At 37.4% G+C, this 18,105-nt stretch overlaps 1 protein-coding gene across 1 annotated transcript in view; it reads right to left on the reverse strand.

The window, feature by feature from the left end:
• Positions 1–18,105, reverse strand: part of sdk1b (sidekick cell adhesion molecule 1b) — a gene marked incomplete at its 3' end in the record, with an annotated part of 336,422 nt that overhangs the window by 86,545 nt on the left and 231,772 nt on the right. The window contains exons 15-20 of the mRNA XM_079811264.1: positions 17,288–17,424; positions 14,563–14,710; positions 7,051–7,191; positions 4,646–4,827; positions 1,596–1,711; positions 1,136–1,331 (exon numbers count right to left, since the gene is read on the reverse strand). Coding sequence (XP_079667390.1) covers positions 1,136–1,331; positions 1,596–1,711; positions 4,646–4,827; positions 7,051–7,191; positions 14,563–14,710; positions 17,288–17,424 — 920 coding nt within the window. The remainder of the gene's footprint in view (positions 1–1,135; positions 1,332–1,595; positions 1,712–4,645; positions 4,828–7,050; positions 7,192–14,562; positions 14,711–17,287; positions 17,425–18,105) is intronic.

The raw sequence follows: 18,105 nt of genomic DNA on the forward strand, positions 1-18,105 counted from the left end.
ACCTCCATGCTCTCCATTTAATCTCATTGCTGATTTGGAAAAACAATCAAGGTCCTATTCGTGAATTTTCTTTCTTATGGGATCCAACCAATCAAAAGGCAATGAAATACTGGTAACAATTTACAATAGTCAAATTTTTGAACATTAGTTAATGCATTAACTAACATGAACTAACAATGAGCATGATTTATCTTCGTATGATTTTACCTTTGTTAATGTTACTTAATAAAATGCAATTGCTTATTGTTTGTTCATGTTCGTTCATTCATCGTGCATTAACTAATGTTAACAGATACACCGGCCCCACTTTATATTAGGTGGCCTTAACTACTATGTACTTATTGTGTTCAAATTGTATTGCAATACACCTTTGCTGATATTGAGGTGGAATACGGGTAGGGTTAGGGACAGGTGTGGTGGGATACGGGTAGGTTTAAGGGTAGGGTTTGGTGTAAGGGAAGTGTCAACTGTGTAATTACAAATGTAACTACAGAAATTAATTACAGATGTAATTACATGCAGGTATTTTTTAAAATGTATAAAATGTATTTTAAAATGTTTTTTATAAAAAAAAAAATGCATGTACACAATAAGTGCATTGTATCAAATGATTAATTAAAATGTTAGTACATAGTAGTTAAGGCCACCTAATATAAAGTGGGTCTGTTACACCTTTTGATTTCACAAATGTATTACTAAATGCTAAAATTAACATTAACAGAAATCCCACCTCTCCCGGAAGTTCCAGGAATCTCCTGCATATTGATAGCGGCTCCCTGATGCCCGCAAAATTATAGACAATAAAATCGAGTAAGCGTGGGAGAAGGCCCGTTTCCACCTGGTATTTTTCTGTGATCCGATCACAAGTTGCCAGCTAATATAATATAATATAATATAAACCTTTTTTTTGTTTTTGCACTACCTCCCAGAAATGTGTTTTAGCAGGGTGGGATGTCTGCGTTAACTAAGATTTATAGATTCTGTAGAAGTATTCATTGTTAGTTCATGTTAAGTAACATTACCTTACTGTAAAGTGTTACTGAAATACTCATATTTAGATATTACACGTGGTCACATGAACCTGTTTTAGTCTTTTTTTGAGTGTTGGCATCCATGTGTTTGTGTGTGTACTCACTGTCAGCATGTGTCTGGATGAGCTGTGGTGTGCTAGCTGGCCCATCGCCAGGCGTGGTAAAGCACAGCACCACCGTCTCATACCACGTGAACTTTTTTAAATTGTTAACGTAACCATAGTGACGTGACCCGTGGAACTCGGGGGCAATGGTCACCATGGTAATGCATTCCGGACAGTGTTCTGGCCACACCAGCAGCTGTGAGAGAGATGCAAAATAACAACAAGACATAAACAAAACGTGATTAACATACACTGTTAGGTTTTAATTACTTTTTTTGGGGGGGGGGTTTAAAGCTGCTGTTTTTGCAGGCATTTAGCCAATCAATCAGGCATACACTCCCCAGAAGACAATAAAGATGCCAGGCAAATTTAATAGAATTTTTTTACCTCCAACAGAACATGTAAAGCAGTGTCTCTCTTTCTCTCATACACTGACATCTTTCTCCCTCTACACTATTACCTTGTATCCCTGGTTGATGCCATTGATGAACTGCTGGGGTGGTGGTGTCCAGGTGAATTTGATGGTGGTGGAGTTGAGCGCAACGGCATCCACGTCTTGTGGGGGCGCTGTGGGGACTGCACAGTTAGAGACAATTTGTTAATGAAATATTTGGAAAATTTACAAACACCCCATAAACCTGTAAACAGCACTATTTGAGGGGACAGCAATTTGTAGTGATGTTCGAAACCATAGTGGACTTTAGAGTCCACTCATTTAATCCCACAATGCACTAAAATAACGAGTATACAACAGATGTAAGCTCAATGGCTAGAGAATACCCATAATACACTCTGAGCAGCCTGGTCTCATTGCGAAAATGTACCTCTGGCAACGTTTTTGCAAACCCCAAAATACGTACCAATATGTACATATCACTGCAGTTTCAAAGTGATATGTCCACTGGGTGCCGCCAAAAGCTTCGTTTTTTTCCCGGAACAGATGAGCGTCAATCTGACGTTTTGTGACATTGTTTTTTTAACGTACACCTACACTAAACCCTAAACCTAACCGATAGTGTTAACAAAAGCAAATGTGACAAAAATACAATAGTAACCATGTCTTGTTAGCTTCTGTGAACTCATCTTTGAGCTCTTTTATCATGACTTGTCTTTCACGGGATTCGTACCTGAGCTTTCATTATTACAAGTACAAATCTGTACCTGCTGAGCTACTGAGCAAACTTATTATATAAAAAAAGCCGAGCATATGGAGCAGATTAAGTGACGCAAACTCCAAAATTGATTCATTTACATGGAAAAAAAAAAACGATAAAAAGTGCTTGCTGTTTTACTGCCTCTAGTGTTCATTTCACTTTGAAACTGCAGAGATATGTACATATTGGTACGTATTTTGGCGGTTTGCAAAAACGTTGCCAGAGGTACATTTTCACAATGAGACCAGGTTGCTCTGAGAGTCACACGCCGAATGAATTCCCGTGTCAGACCAGAAGATGGCGACCGCAACTGAATCATCCATCCATCCATTTTCCAAACCGCTGGTCCAATGTGGGTACAGCGTAACACCATACAGGTATAACTTCCTTTTTAATTGATTATTAAATTGTTTAATTAAGGTTTATACATGCTAGTTTTCATGACAGAGTTCAATGGTGCGTTCCATTAGACCGTAAGTGGACTTCACAGTGTATTCCGCCATCTTAAAGGACAACTCCGGTGAAAAATTAACCTAGGGGTAATTAACACATGGTTACCGAGTGGATCGTTCTCTGGGATGCGTTTTCATGAAAATCGAATGTAAAGAGTTTTATCTCTAAAAGCAGATTAGCTTACACGAGTGAATGGGGCACAGTAAAGGAGTAAGTAAAATTAAATAGCTAGTTAATACCACTAACAAGGCTCAAAATAGACTCACACTAACACGGTAGCATAATGAGGGTCCCTACATGCAAACCGAAGCATTGACAACTTTGTAAGTGTACAAACAGTTTAATAAGAAGATACTTTATAAAGACAGAATATTACGCGTACACAGACAGGAGCCATCTTGGAAAAAAGTCTCGACAAGTCGAGCCACGAACGCAGTGCTAAGTGAGCTGGTCGATAGGAATTATCGCAGCTTAGCACAGCGTTCGTGGCTCGACTTTTCGAGACTGCTCTCCAAGATGGCTCCTGTCTGTGTACGCGTAATATTTGGTCTTTATAAAGTATCTTCTTATTAAACTGTTTGTACACTTACAAAGAGTTGTTAGTAAGCTAATCTGTTTTAGAGATAAAACTCTTTACATTCGATTTTCATGAAAACGCATCCCAGAGAACGATCTACTCGGTAACCATGTGTTAATTACCCCTAGGTTAATTTTTCACCAGAGTTGTCCTTTAAGTGAGATTCCAATCCGAAGGGAGCGTATATGTTCACTTCGAAGGGCACTACAAACGGCATAGGGAATAAGGGAACATCGATACATCACTTCACAGGAAGTGGAGCTTAGATACTCTTTATGACACTTTATGACTAGCAAGTAAACTAAATATTGATGACCAGAACTGAATATTCAGCACCGTTTTATTTTTATTTTTTAAATATCCTGTGCTAAATATCTTTTGGACAGACAGAAATGATGAATGATCAGAAGTCTGGGTATGCGAGACAATCTGTCCTGCATTCTGAATTTAAGCGCCTACCCAAAGCCCCGCTTCTATACGTACTTTATATTTCAAATGATCATTCAGAGCAGCACCGATAATCACATACAAATACGCACAAACTACAGTTTGTATTCAAAGCCTTTTTGTAGCCTATCGGTGCTATGCAGCAGGCCTGAGCGGGAAGTGGAAAGAACAAGATCATATTTCCATAAAGACTCAATGCCGCTTACACTTAATGTGCTTAAGATGGCCCCTTTAAGGTCAGGCCTGGCGAGTTGAGTACAGATTAGATATTGCTCAATTGGATTGGGCACTCCAATTCGTCCTGCTGCCCTTTTCATTTTAAACACAATCACACAAGGTTACATTAGTGTGTCCAGTAATCTGAACTGGGACATAAAAACCGCCTCTAACCACACAAAAGCGCTTGTTCCAGTCTCTATGAGAAGAAGGCTCTTTTACTGCAGACACTGGGTCTCTATTAATCTCTGCAGGAGTATCATTACACTGACGTTAAATAATATGAGTAATCACGGCCCAAGGATCTCAGAACACCCCCACACTTCCGCGCACACACAGATACGCACAAATTCACGCACATAAAGCAAATTAGATTAATTAATGGGCTACGGTCACTGTTTGCCCAGAGTCCATAAATTTACTCTTCTTAGAAATAATCTTTCAGATGGCCGATCTGTGCAGTAAAGCCGGCTAATGGATTTTACGGTTCCCAGGGTTACTCAAGATCCTTTATGATATCAGTAGCTTAATGAGAAAAAGGGTCTTTTGGACCCAAAAACACATGTGCACCCTAAAAGATTTGAGATATCAAGGGTTCGCTCAGACTGATGAGGCATTGTTTCTGTGTTTGTGTTTGTGTGTGTGTGCATGTGATTGTCTAACCTCCTTGCAGTGTGTATTCAGTGACAGACAGGCTGTACACCCCTAGGCCCGCTCCAGTGTAGGCAGCCACTTGGATCTCATACTGCGTCCAGATGATGAGCTCTCCAATCAGACAGTAATTAATCTCTGCACTGGTGATGTTCTTCAGCTGAAACTCACCAGGCAGACCCGCCAATCTATACCTAAGGGGGAGGGGGAGAGAAAGAGAATGGAGTTTTTTTTTTTTTGGAAGTTGATTGTGAACCTTTAACACAAACACACAGATTCGTAATTTCAACTATATTCTTGCATTGCATCTGTAGAAAATGTGAGTGACGCTTACCCGTGCAAAACTCACCACCATAATGCTAGAATGTTATGGATGGTTTTCAGAAAATTGCTATGGTTGCTAGGGTATTCTGAATGTTTTTGTTCAAATTCCTAACTCTTAGTATGAACAAAAGCAGTAGTGAAGCTTGCCTTAGTAAAGCTTATACATCTCATAGCATCTATAGAGGGCAACAGTCGGGTTCTGGAAGTGAGAGCTCCATTCATTTTCTCCATAGAGAAACTGATTTTGAATGATAACTAATAAACCTTTAAAGACTGACCCACCGTAAGCTACGATGTTGTTAATCGATGGTATTTGCTTTTACTGAAGCTGTCACCCCACATTATTTCATCTTATTTTTAAAATAATCATGTTTAACAGCGGAATTCCTGGTGAAAAACTACATTACCCATGATGCTGTCATTTGTTGTCCAAAATTGTCCACCCAAGGCTGTCTGACTGACATGAAAAGCAACCAATCACGGTTCATGGTAAGGGACGTGGAAATGTAACGTCGATGTCCCTACAATAACGGTCTTTTTGACGTATTTTAAAGAGTATATGCCGTGACTTTACATACTTCAAATAATCCAGCGTTTAGTTAATCCTGGTGACCCATACTTGGAATTTGTGCTCTGCATTTTAACCCCCACTGGTGAGCCGTCTCTGGCGTGACCGCCTTGATTTTTTTCTTATCAGTGCTGAAGATTTTGCTGTCGATTTTTGTCATACAGACAAGTGTTATACATCATTTAAAATTGTTAAGTATCTACTTTTATTTGGGAATACTCAAAATAAAAACAAAATGTTGTGCTTTTCGGAAAATAAATAAAACGAACATGATGCACATTCAGCCGCTTCTCTCTCAGTGAAGTCTATTCTGAAATGCGTTTGAAAATGAACTGTAACGTAGCGAATACTTGCCACACTGACATGAGATGCGTCTTTAGAAAGCTTTAGAAATATTCTGAAGCACAATTTGCAGCGAAAGAGAACTCAATTCAGTATATGAATTACCAAGTCTGAGAGACTTTCTCAGTGCTGTCTGAGAGATGCGTGACGTGAAGTGCTGAAAAACTCCATCTCATGTTCTCCTCCAACTTTAAAATTGTCCAACATTGTTGTTTTACCTTTATTTTTGTAAAGGGTGTTTGATTAGCACGTTTGTTTTAACACTGGGTCGGTAATTCCACGTTCGTAACGGACGTGACCTTTCTGATGTGATGACGTCATACGTCATAAAGAAGCACAACACCGAAGTCACGCATTTGTGGTTAAAAAGTATATTCTTTTTTTTTTCTTCTAATGACTGATCGTTTCGCTAGATAAGACCCTATTCCTCGGCTGGGATCATGCAAAGCCTCTGAAACCCTTGAAAGCCCTTTGAAACTGCGTTGATTTGAATCTTCAACCCGGTTGGTTGCCACTGAAGTCCATTATGTGGAGAAAAATCCTGGAATATTTTCCTCAAAAAATTTAATTTATTGTTATGAAGTAATTATGAAGTTTCAATGGTATCAAAAATGTGGGTATCATAAAAACCAACTATAACCAACAAAAATAACTATATTGTGATTTATATTGTTATTGTGAAATAAAATGACTCATATAGTGTTAAAAGATATTGGTCAAATCATCCATCCCTAATTCCCGCTCCACACACACACACACACACACACACACACACACACACACACACACACACACACACACACACACACACACACACACACACACACACACACACACACACACACACACACACACACACACACACACACACGTGGGTGGGTGTCATATTGGCGCAATTTTGTAAAAAATCAATTGCCTATTGATAAAAGTGAAGTGTAGCTATTTATGAAGCACAACTCATACAAAATTCAATTTCAAACCAAATAGCTTTCTGTTGGTCAACACGAATCTCTGTGACCCACTTGAACATGTTGTGAAATCTGCATGGGGAAATTTTGTGTGAGGGCAAAAGACCCTCACACAAAATTTTCCACTGGAAAATATGCCAAACTGCCAAATATGTGAAAGAAAGATTTATTTTCACCAAAATATTACAATTTTGAAGGCATACATGAAACCATACCTGAGCACATAGCCTCTCAGGACTCCATTGAGCTGCGGTTCTGGGGGCGGCTGCCACTGGACCATGATGCTCTGGTTGGTACGGCCGCTAGCCACAATGTTTTTTGGGGGCGCACTGGGCGGTTCCTCTCGCAGCATCAGCCTGAGAGATAACATCATGAGAATCGCACCATAAAAGAGAAATATTTAGTCTTATCTGGGAGTTTTCTCAGAGGCATCAATAGTTACTAAAAGTTTCCATCAAAGCGTATCCAGTAGACTTCTGGTTTGTCCAAAAGGTCTTTAATAGTGCAGGAGTAACCGAGAACTGACCCTGCTGGGGTAAACAGGGTTCGCTAGAATAACCACAAATAAAAACCAAACTTAGAAGAATCTTCACTAAGTACATTTTCACCTTGAGCCTGTTTCATGTACTTCTGTTCAAAACTTTTTTGTTAGTTTTTTTAAAGAAAAAAGAAATTAATACTTTTATTCAGCAAGGACACATTAAATTGACCGAAATTGCAGTGAAGACTTTTACATTATTAAAGAAATTGTATTTCAAATAAATGCTATTTTCAATAAATGTTCTATTGATTCTATTCAATAAAAAAATCTATTAAAAAAAATAAATTAATTAAGCAACTGTTTTCAACTGAAAATATTAATAAATGTTTCTTGATCACCAAAGCATCATATCAGAATTGATTTTTGAAGGATCATGTGACACTAAAGACTGGAGTAATGATGCTGAAAATTCAGCTTTGCATCACAGGAATACATTACATTTATAATACAGTCAAATAGAAAATAGTTTTTTTTTTTTTTCAAATTGTAATATTTCACCATATTACTGTTTTTTACTGCATTTTTTATGACACACAGCATTGATGAGCATAAGAGGCTTCTTTTAAAATCATAAAAAAAATCTTAAATGACCCCAAAATTTTGTACAGTAGTGAACATTTGCGGTTTAATCAAAATTATTGGCTTACACACTGTAAAAAGTGTGAAAAAGCTTAAAAGGCAAACACTGATAAAACTGATTCTGTGGTGAAGGAAATACTACAGAAACAACAAATGTCATTTCTGGCAAGAAATTCTATATTAGTACTCAATTCAAGCTTGAAGAAATTAAAGTGTAAATATTATCAACGCTATAAACTTTTCTGATACTGGTGTTCCCATCATGCACTGGTGTTTGAATAATGAATGAGGTTGACTTACTGGCCAAGTTAATATTACTCATTTTCTTTGTTAATTTTATATTTAACTTGGTTAAGTAGAGTTTACTTAATTCCATATGTGAAATTTACTTAAAAAATATGTGTGTAAAACCTTTTTTTTTTCAATGTTTCTGTCCCTAATCTAGCTACAAAGAGTTAAACAGGTGGAACTGTGAACCATGAGAAACCATGGATGGCGCTGACAAATCCCTAAATCTTACCATCAACACCTCTGTGTTGTGAACAATTATTCCTAAACCAATTGGGAGAAAATGATATCATGACAACATGATATTTCAGCTCATATCATATCAAAATGATATACTATATATCGGCAGTTAAATGCTACAGAAACATCTGTTTTTAGCTTGACCCCATTAGTGTAAATCAGTGAACCCTTTAATTTCTCAATTTGATCAATACTTTGGGCTTTAGCGCTCAAAGTCTGTCTGCAGGATTCTAGAGACTGTAGATCCCCAGAGCAGGCGATAAACAATCCTTCGCTCTAATCTGCGGTTTAAAGGTTATTAGCTTGATTAAGTGAGCAAGGCCTACAGTGCCTCAAGCAAGCAATCTCGTAGGAAAGTTGCTAAGTCTGATTGATGTTTTGTCAAATAAACAATAATCATCCTAAACCAATTTAAAAGGCTTAGAAGCGGTTGTTTTAGTCTATCACGTTGTTTCTTTTGTACTGGAGGGGTGGGGTTGGTTTGAAGGGATTTCTATTATATTGTTTTTGTCAAGTGAATGGCATTAATTGATGTTTATTAATTAAATGCAAAAGATAAGTGCTGAGTTTGCTCGTTACAGTTTTTTCACAACTGCTTACACACAAAATCTGTTCATGTCACACGATTTTTGAATCCCCTCACCCCTCACAAAAAACTACACACCAAATCTCCAAAACCATAAGCTATTTCTCAGCCTTTGACTCAGTTTTCAATAGCATAAAACACTTTTTTCAAAACGCCACACACAATTCTCTACCTAAAACTCAAAAATCTAACAGGAAGTGACTTGCTTTCCTTTTTCCAAACACAACCAATCAAAATGCTACACTTATTCACCAGGTCACACACACACACTCCTCACATGTGCAAACACTAATTGTGAACAATGGATGCTAACAACGGACAGAGAGCAAGAGGAGTAGGAGGGAGAGGCAGGGGACAACAACAAGGACAAATTCAAAGATGAAGAGTTAGAAGAGGAGGAGGAGGAGTTGGAGGAAGAGGATGAGGGCAAAGAAGAGAAGGAAGGAGAGCAATCTCTGATTAGATTAGGGCAGCACTTGTCATGTGAGGCATTTTGCATTTTGTGTGTGCAGTTTTGGGAATTGTGTGTAGAGTTTTGAAAAAAGGCGACATGATTTTGAAAATGTGTGTAAGCAGTTGGAAAAAACTGTAAATTCAACACATTATTCAACAAAAAGTTAGCTGGACTGTTTACGGTGTGCCAAATATGAATGTACTTCTAGATACTGTATGAAACACTCCTGAATGGAATAAAATACTTTTAGTGCGTATTCTGGGTTATTATACTGTTCCTCTGATGGCACTTTGCCCAAAAATGAATAAAAAGAATAAAAGAAATAGAGATTTTAATTTTTCATATAACTGATGGTGATCCTGACATTAATTGGAAACGAGGCCAAAGCAGATAGGTGCTCAAATTTTAATAAGTGCCCTCTCCATCAATATTTGATTTTTTGTGTTTCTGTTCGTCTTCATCTTCTCACTCTCGCTCTCCTCCGTCGTTTCCTCTTGTTTTAACTGGGCATTTAAAATGAAACATTCAGTTTGAAAGATACGTGGCTGAAAAAAGGCTGGTGATTTTAATTACATTTAAACACTGCTTTAGAATCAGCTAAAATATATAAACCCCTACAGTTTATATATAAACTATATACCCCTACAGTAGTGCTCAATTTGTATTAACCCCCTACCTAAGTTTTGCCAGCTATTTCTCTTTAAGTTAAAACTAAAATAACAATAAAACTTGTTTTTTCTATACCAGACCTGGGTCAAAATCACTGTTTTACACATCAGGGCTTTAATTTAGGGCTTTATTCACATTTAAACATTTATCAACTCACACATCAGTTGTGTTAAATGGAAGCTCAAGCATGTTTGCTTGACGTGCAAGAACCAATTAGGTTCATTCTCGTGTTATGCAGCACATTTGAGCTTCTTCAAGCACCAATGATGTTCGTTCTCATGTTTTATGCAGCACGTTTGAGCTTCTCCAAGAACCAATGAGGTTCGTTCTCGTGTTACGCAGCACGTTTGAGCTTCTTCAAGTATCAATGAGGTTCATTCATGTGTGTTATGCAGCACGTTTGAGCTTCTTCAAGCACCAATGAGGTTCGTTCTCGTGTTACGCAGCACGTTTGAGCTTCTTCAAGTATACCAATGAGGTTCATTCTCATGTTTTACGCAGCACATTTGAGCTTCTTCAAGTACCAATGAGGTTCATTCTCGTGTTTTACGCAGCACGTTTGAGCTTCTTCAAGTACCAATGAGGTTCATTCTCGTGTTTTATGCAGCACATTTGAGCTTCTTCAAGTACCAATGAGGTTCATTCTCATGTTTTACGCAGCACATTTGAGCTTCTTCAAGTACCAATGAGGTTCGTTCTCGTGTGTAACGCAGCACGTTTGAGCTTCAGCAAGAACCAATGAAGTTTGTTTTAGCGCGTCAAGCAGGCTCAGTTGAGCTTCTGTTGTCTGCTGATCAAAGCCAAATTCAATATGTTCATCATTTAAAGCGAATGTGTCTCTTCAAAAAATTTAGACCAAACCGCTCGATTGATTTGGACTTTTTGAAGCGACAAAGTGGTAGTTGTGTTGCTGTCAATGGAGGGACAGAAGTCGCTCAGATTTAATAAAGAATATCTTCATTTGGGTTCCGAAGATGAACGAAAGTCTTACAGGTTTGGAACAACATGAGGGTGAGTAAATTATGACAATTTAAATGTATGGGTGAACTAACCCTTTAAGTTGAATGCCAGCTAACATTAGTTAGAGGATACCTTATTTGTTGTCTTTGAGTTATTAAAGGACAGAGTTGTAGTAATTGTGTGTTGCTAATAGGCTCAGACATGGTTGACTTACTTACAGGGATATTGCATATTGAGTTGTTGTCAATAGTACAACAGATAAATCTGTGCACATTGCATCTGTCCAAAAAAGCAGAAAAAAAGACTGTGAAAGAATGAATACAGTCATCAGATCTGACAAGTCACAAGTGACAACGTGTCAAAGTGAAGTCTCAAGTACTGTAATTAGGTCTGTCAATTGATAAAAAATATATACACAATACAGATACATGATGCTTCAGAAATCATGCTGATTTGCTGCTCAAGAAACATGTATTTTTATTATCAATGTTGAAATCTGTTGTGCTGCTTAATATTTTTGTGGAAACCATGATACATTTTTTCAGGATTTTTGATTAATAGAAACTTCGTCAGAACAGCATTTATTTAAAATACATTTTAACAATGTAAAAGTCTTTACTGTCTGTGGCGAGGTGGACGAGCGAGAGACATGGGAGGAGCGAGCGAGATCGGTGTGCGTGATTGAGAATGAACGTCACCTGCGAGGCACACCGGTCTCGAGTCCTCTCATGAGGGAACTCGAGACCGGTGTGCCTCGCAGGTGACGTTCATTCTCAATCACGCACACCGATCTCGCTCGCTCCTCCCATGTCTCTCGCTCGTCCACCTCGCCACACTGTCCCTTTCGGTCAATTTAACATGTGTCCTTGTTGAATAAAAGTATTAATTTCTTTCAAAAACATTCAAAAGAACAGTTTTCAACAGAATTTCAAACAGAATCCTTGCTGAATAAAAGTAACTAACTTTTGAATAGTAGCATAAAAACAAACTACTTACCGACTTTTAATTAATAAAGTTAAATCAAAATTAAATATTTGATTATATAAATTGATTAGAAAAATGTAATATGAATTTAAAATATTTAAATAGAATACACTTTTGAGCATTTCTGTAGGGTCAGAGTGAGCAAACTACAAATTAATACCTGAAACAAAATGCATTATTATAGTATTAAGTATTTATTATCTATCAGAACTGTTAACTTAGCATTAAATACAGCGCTGAACTTTGAATGAATAAAAAATATTGAGTGAATAAAAAACATTCCACTTCAGCACCTACCAAAGCATTTCACATATGAGAGCAGAGGGAGTCTTTGGCTCAAATTGTACCATTGAATATAAACTAGCAGTGTCGGTGTAATAAAGACTGGCTTCAAATGAAAGCTAAGAACTAGAAAACAGCATGACAAGCTTTTTCAACATGTCCTTGGTGATTGAGCAGGCCCTTTTTCCTGCCGTTTAGCAAAGAGTGCTTGGCATGTGTCTTAGTGCTTGAAAAATAGCCATTTGAACTTTTCAGGACTTTTAAGTTCTTTGAGTGATTTGGTTCAATTTGGAATGCAGTCATTGTGATGTGGGCCAATGTATGTGCGAATAAAAATTCACAAAACAAAATAGAGCGCATAAAATGCAGTAGCCTCTGTGTGTGCTGAAGTGTCCTTCCCTCCAGCCAAGCTTGTTTTTGACATTCTTTCACCGTGTGGAATTGGCTTTGAGAAATGCTATTTCTCACACCTTCATAGTGTTCCTGGATATGGGAGCGATTTTTTTCTGCCCATGTGTCATAATGGCTCACAATCAGAGCCAGTGATGAAAGCTCTCATGTAATTCAATTACAATCAGCCTTTCTTTTGATAGGGTTCAAATCTTGTCCTCACATTTAATAACATTCTCTCTAACTGACTGAGGACATGTGTGTGCGTGTGTCGGACACACAAAAATGGCAAGAGTTGGAGAAAATTACAAGTTCCAATCTGCTTGACTGGCTATGTTAGTTACAACAGGATTCAAAGGATTTTGGGTTAGCCTGGAAACGGGATTGCTACAATCAAGGAATCGGGGTTTAGCTCATTACCATGGCCCAGTTAGCTCCTGCAATTCAATGCCATTGTCATGCAAGATCCATTTCCCCTTCCTCAATTCCTGATCAAAAACATTTATCTTGTTCTAGTTATAATAGAGCTTTACTTAATCAGCAGTGTTGGGGTAGTTACTCAAAAAAAGTAATTAGTTACTAGTTACATCTGTAAATTGTAATGAGATTACTTTACTAGTTACTGTATTTGAAAAGTAACTTCACTACTTATTACTTTACTTTCCCATTTCTTAATTTACCATGTAGATATATGGACAAATATCATATGGCTCTATGGCAGTGTTTCCCCAAACAAACAAAAAGGACTACTGTCAAATAAAGATAAAGAAAATAATAAGAACAAATGATTTAAATACAAGCAGCAGCACAAATAAATACTATTGAGCAAAGACACTAATAAAATAAACAATGCTTTTCAGGTTTTTCAGGTATGTCTAACATTAGTTTTAAGGTACAGAAATTGATCAAATGTAAAATAACATTGCATATTTGACTGTATAAATTAAAGATTAATCCTATTCAATTTACAAAATCTATTCAATCAAGAGCAGTGAGTGATGTCCTTGTCTTTTGTTGTTTGACATTAAACAGACAGCAGTAAAGGCTACTGCCCCTTTAAGACCTAATCCTTCTGCCCCTTTAAGACCTAATGCTCGGATATGCGTCGTTTTAAGGCATATACAGACTATGTCTGCTAGGATACTCATCAAGATGGGCATGTTGACATAGTTTTTGTGTGAGTTTGTCCGTTCAAGAGCAAAACTTGAAAGAGAACTCAATATTTGCGCACTGTGAGACGTGTGCGCGCTTTCGGATGAGTGCACAGACAAAAAATCTTCTCACAGCGCGCGTGACTTCTCATTTGTGATGACGGCGAAAATGAGTGGTCTTATTCAAACATACGGCAGCACTCGCATGAATTGAACAAAGTTTACAAAGAGAGAATTTGAAGGACTTTTACACGGCACCCCTGCTCTTGTCAGACGGCACCTCGGTTGGGAAACACTGCTCTATGGCAACGGTGCACGCAGCACTTAAACATATCAGATCTTTACACATAGGCAAACACGGCTTGAGTAACGCAGGAAAGCGTGTTCCTATAGTCTAGTAAAGTAGTGTAGTTACCAATATTTTTAGTGTAATGCGTTACTTTACTTCGTTACCCAAAAAAGTAATATCGTTACTGTAATCCGTTATTTTGTAACTCGTTACCCAACACTGTTAACCAGTTAGCGATATGCTAAGCTAGTAGGCTGTTGACTTGCTTAGCATAATCGATATGCTAAGCAAGATGTTAGCTTGTGACTGCTTACCTGTTCGTCTCAGCGCTGTACTGCCCGCGTCCCACCTGATTGACAGCACAAACTCTGAACTGGTACGTTCTTGCAGGCGTTAGACCAATTACTTGCAAACTAGTAAGTGTAGGGCTAACATCAGCCATGTAGACTTTCCATGGAGAATCTGTCAAGAACAACAATCAGATAAAATAAAGTTTCCTTCATCCATCTTAACATACTATTGAATAAGTCATGCATACTGTACAGTGCAAAACAATGTTCGTATCAAACATTTACATAATTTGTGATGTAGGTTAGCCTGAGGGCAGTGCTTAATTTGTAAAAACGGATCAAAAACAACCAATAAAGGCGCTGTGACCGACCAAAATACAACTTTAGTTTTCCCAGACCATACAATAGTGTTGTAGTACTCGAGACCGGTCTTGGTCTTGAGACCGGTCTTAAAACCATTTTTAGAAGGTCTTGGTCTTGTCTCTGTCTCAGACTCAGAGGATTTGGGATTTTGTTTCTGCTGGGATACTACTAAATTGCTGGTGCATTGTCTGATTTATTTATTAGCATCATTAATGAGATTGCATGTAAAACTTATTGCTTCAGATGCAATTAACAACTTATTTCTACTTTGATTTATTTATTGTGCCGGTTCAGAAATGAGGGACTGTGTCAAAAATGTCACCAAAATTAGTACAAATGCTCACAAAATGCAAGATATTGTTGCAAAAAACTATTTGAATGAGATCTGGATTTGTATGTTATAACATGTTATATAATTATGCAATATCACAAGAGCAAGAGAGCTATTTTCACAAATTTGAGCATGACTGCAAACATGTTATTGCTTTCACACAAACATTCAATAAAAAAAAAATTAAAACATTATTCTCAACATTATTTATGCATTTGTAATTTACCAATTCAGATGAATCTTCTGTACCACCACCAGTGCAAAGATGAATTTTGTTTTTAATGATTTCATTTGATTGGTATAACAGCTCTAAATATAGTGTTTTATTCTAATTATATTTATTGATTAAAAATAAGCAATTTCTCAGGCGGTAATGTGGATCTTTATAAACTTAAGGAGTGCTGTCTGGTCTTGGTCTTTACTCGGTCTCGTCCTGCCTTGGTCTTGGTCTCAAACCCTCAAAATCTTGGTCTTGTCTTGGTCTCAACACACATTGGTCTTGGTCTGGACTTGGTCTCAGATGAGGTGGTCTTGACTTCAACACTACCATACAATGACGTCACTAAATGGTGATGGCACAACAATGAGAGCATCATTCATTATTCATCATCATTAGTCACTTTAGTCACTACATAGTAGTTCCTAATAAGTGATGCATTTTATGACTATATTCAGAGTAAAAAAGATGATTGATTACATTTCAGACACACAATAATGTTGTGATGAGTAATTAATTTCTAATTTTTAATAATTTATCAGCTATTTATTAGTTCATAATGAGGACAATCTCATTTAGTAATTATTGATTACCTAATACGGAACTATATAGTCCTTAATTTTATATGACTTACTAATTAGTTAAGCTTGTTTCCATATTAGTTAATAGTAGTAGCCGAAGTGTTAGTACTACTCATTTGTCCTGCATTACTTCATGCATAGTTACCTATTCATTCTACCATTATTCTAAAGTGTTACCTATAAATGTAATGAGAAAGAGTAAGGACAACATGGCTGCTTTTACCAGATTTATTTATTCTTACTAGATTATTTCTCACTTCTAAAGACAACAGGTAAAATTGACTGTCAAAGGGGAGTATTGTTTTTATTTTACATATTTTACTTGATTTATTATCAGTTGTTTGAATTATCTCTTTCTTTACAGCACTTGGGTAAATGATGAATTTGACAGCGGTGTTGTTTATTCTGGAGGCGTTATTGCCCACAACACCCAATATATGAGAGTGTGTGTTTGTGTGTGCGCTTGCAGTACATTAAAAATGATGGGAATCAGATCAATGAACAATTTAGATGGTGAAACCACTCAAGCAGACCCAAGAGAAAAGAAGACAGAAACTATGAGCAACTGCAGAAATAAATCACACATTCAACAGGAATAGTAAATATTAAGCCACAGGGACGCATATGAATACACACACACACACACACACACGCACGCACAGACACAGACACAGACACAGACACAGACACAGACACAGACACAGACAGACAGACAGACACAGACATAAACACAGACACACACACACACACACACAATCAAAAAAGGGTGTGTGATCATTTGGATTTACTGAAAATCAACTGTGTGTTTGTGTGTATTTGAGGAGAAAGTGGTCTTGGTGTTTATTAGGCATCCAGCAACTCACTTTTTTTTTATTGTTTTTACTTAGACGATACATAAATCAATCTCTCTCTCTCTCTCTCTCTCTCTCTCTCTCTCTGTGTTTCCTGTCACTATCTCTTCCAGCATTCATCTTCGACCAATAACAAAGTCTTGGCATAATACAGTGAAAACAAACCTCATCCCACTATACCCTCCATTACAATCAGCTTCCATTTCTCTTTTATTCACACCCACTTCAGCCTGTCTGTCTGTTTTTAGAGCTCAGGGAGGAAGACAGCGAGCGGTAAAGGAGAAAGAACTTCCTCAGTGGAATCCACTGGCTGCAAACCAGCTTAATTGAAAGCTGCAGCTAAGGTGCATTAGGTTTAATAAACCATATGCCAAATCTCATAGAAATAGCACACACACACACTTACTGTTCTCAGAGAGCTCAATGATGTAATGCAGGAGAGGGCTGTTCCCATCAAAGGGCCGAACCCATGACAGAAGAACTGTCCTGCTGTCAGTCTCATTCAGAGACACCTGCAGGTTACGTGGAGAATGGGGAAGTTCTCTAAAAGACAGAGATAATCAAATAAAGAGACAAAATATGCATATACATTCAAACAAATTTAAAATGCAAATTATTAAAAAAAATTGTCCCAGGTCCTGTTAATTGAACAGGTCAAAGGGATAGTTTACCGCAAAAATAAAATTGTCATTAATTTCTTACCCTCATATCATTCCAAACCAGTAAACCAGACTTTCGTTCATCTTCAGAACACAAATCTTTTTGATGAAATCTGAGAGCTTTCTGTCCCTCCATTGACAGCTATGCAACTACCACTTTCAAGCTCCAGAAAGGTAGTAAAGACATCATTAAAGTAATTCATATGACTCCAGTGGTTTAATCTCAATTTTATAAAGCCACATGAGTGCTTTGTTTAAAAAAGCATAATTTACCACTTTATTTACAAAATATCCATCTCCAAAGCGTGTTCCACCAACGTCTGCTCTCGCTTCAACAAAACACGCATGTGTCGTAGTGCACTCGTGATTGCGCACTGGAGAAGAATATCTTGTAAATAAAGAGGTAAATTATGTTTTTTTTTGCGAATACAAGGCACTCACTTCATAAAATTGTGGTTAAACCACTGGAGTCACATTGATTACTTTAATGATGTCTTTACTAACTTTCTGGGGCTTGAAGATAAAGATCAACGAAACTCTTACGGGTTTGGAATGACATTATGTT

This window comes from Gobio gobio (genome assembly GCF_949357685.1).
Source record: "Gobio gobio genome assembly, chromosome: 3".
In the NCBI taxonomy this organism is placed as follows: domain Eukaryota; kingdom Metazoa; phylum Chordata; class Actinopteri; order Cypriniformes; family Gobionidae; genus Gobio; species Gobio gobio.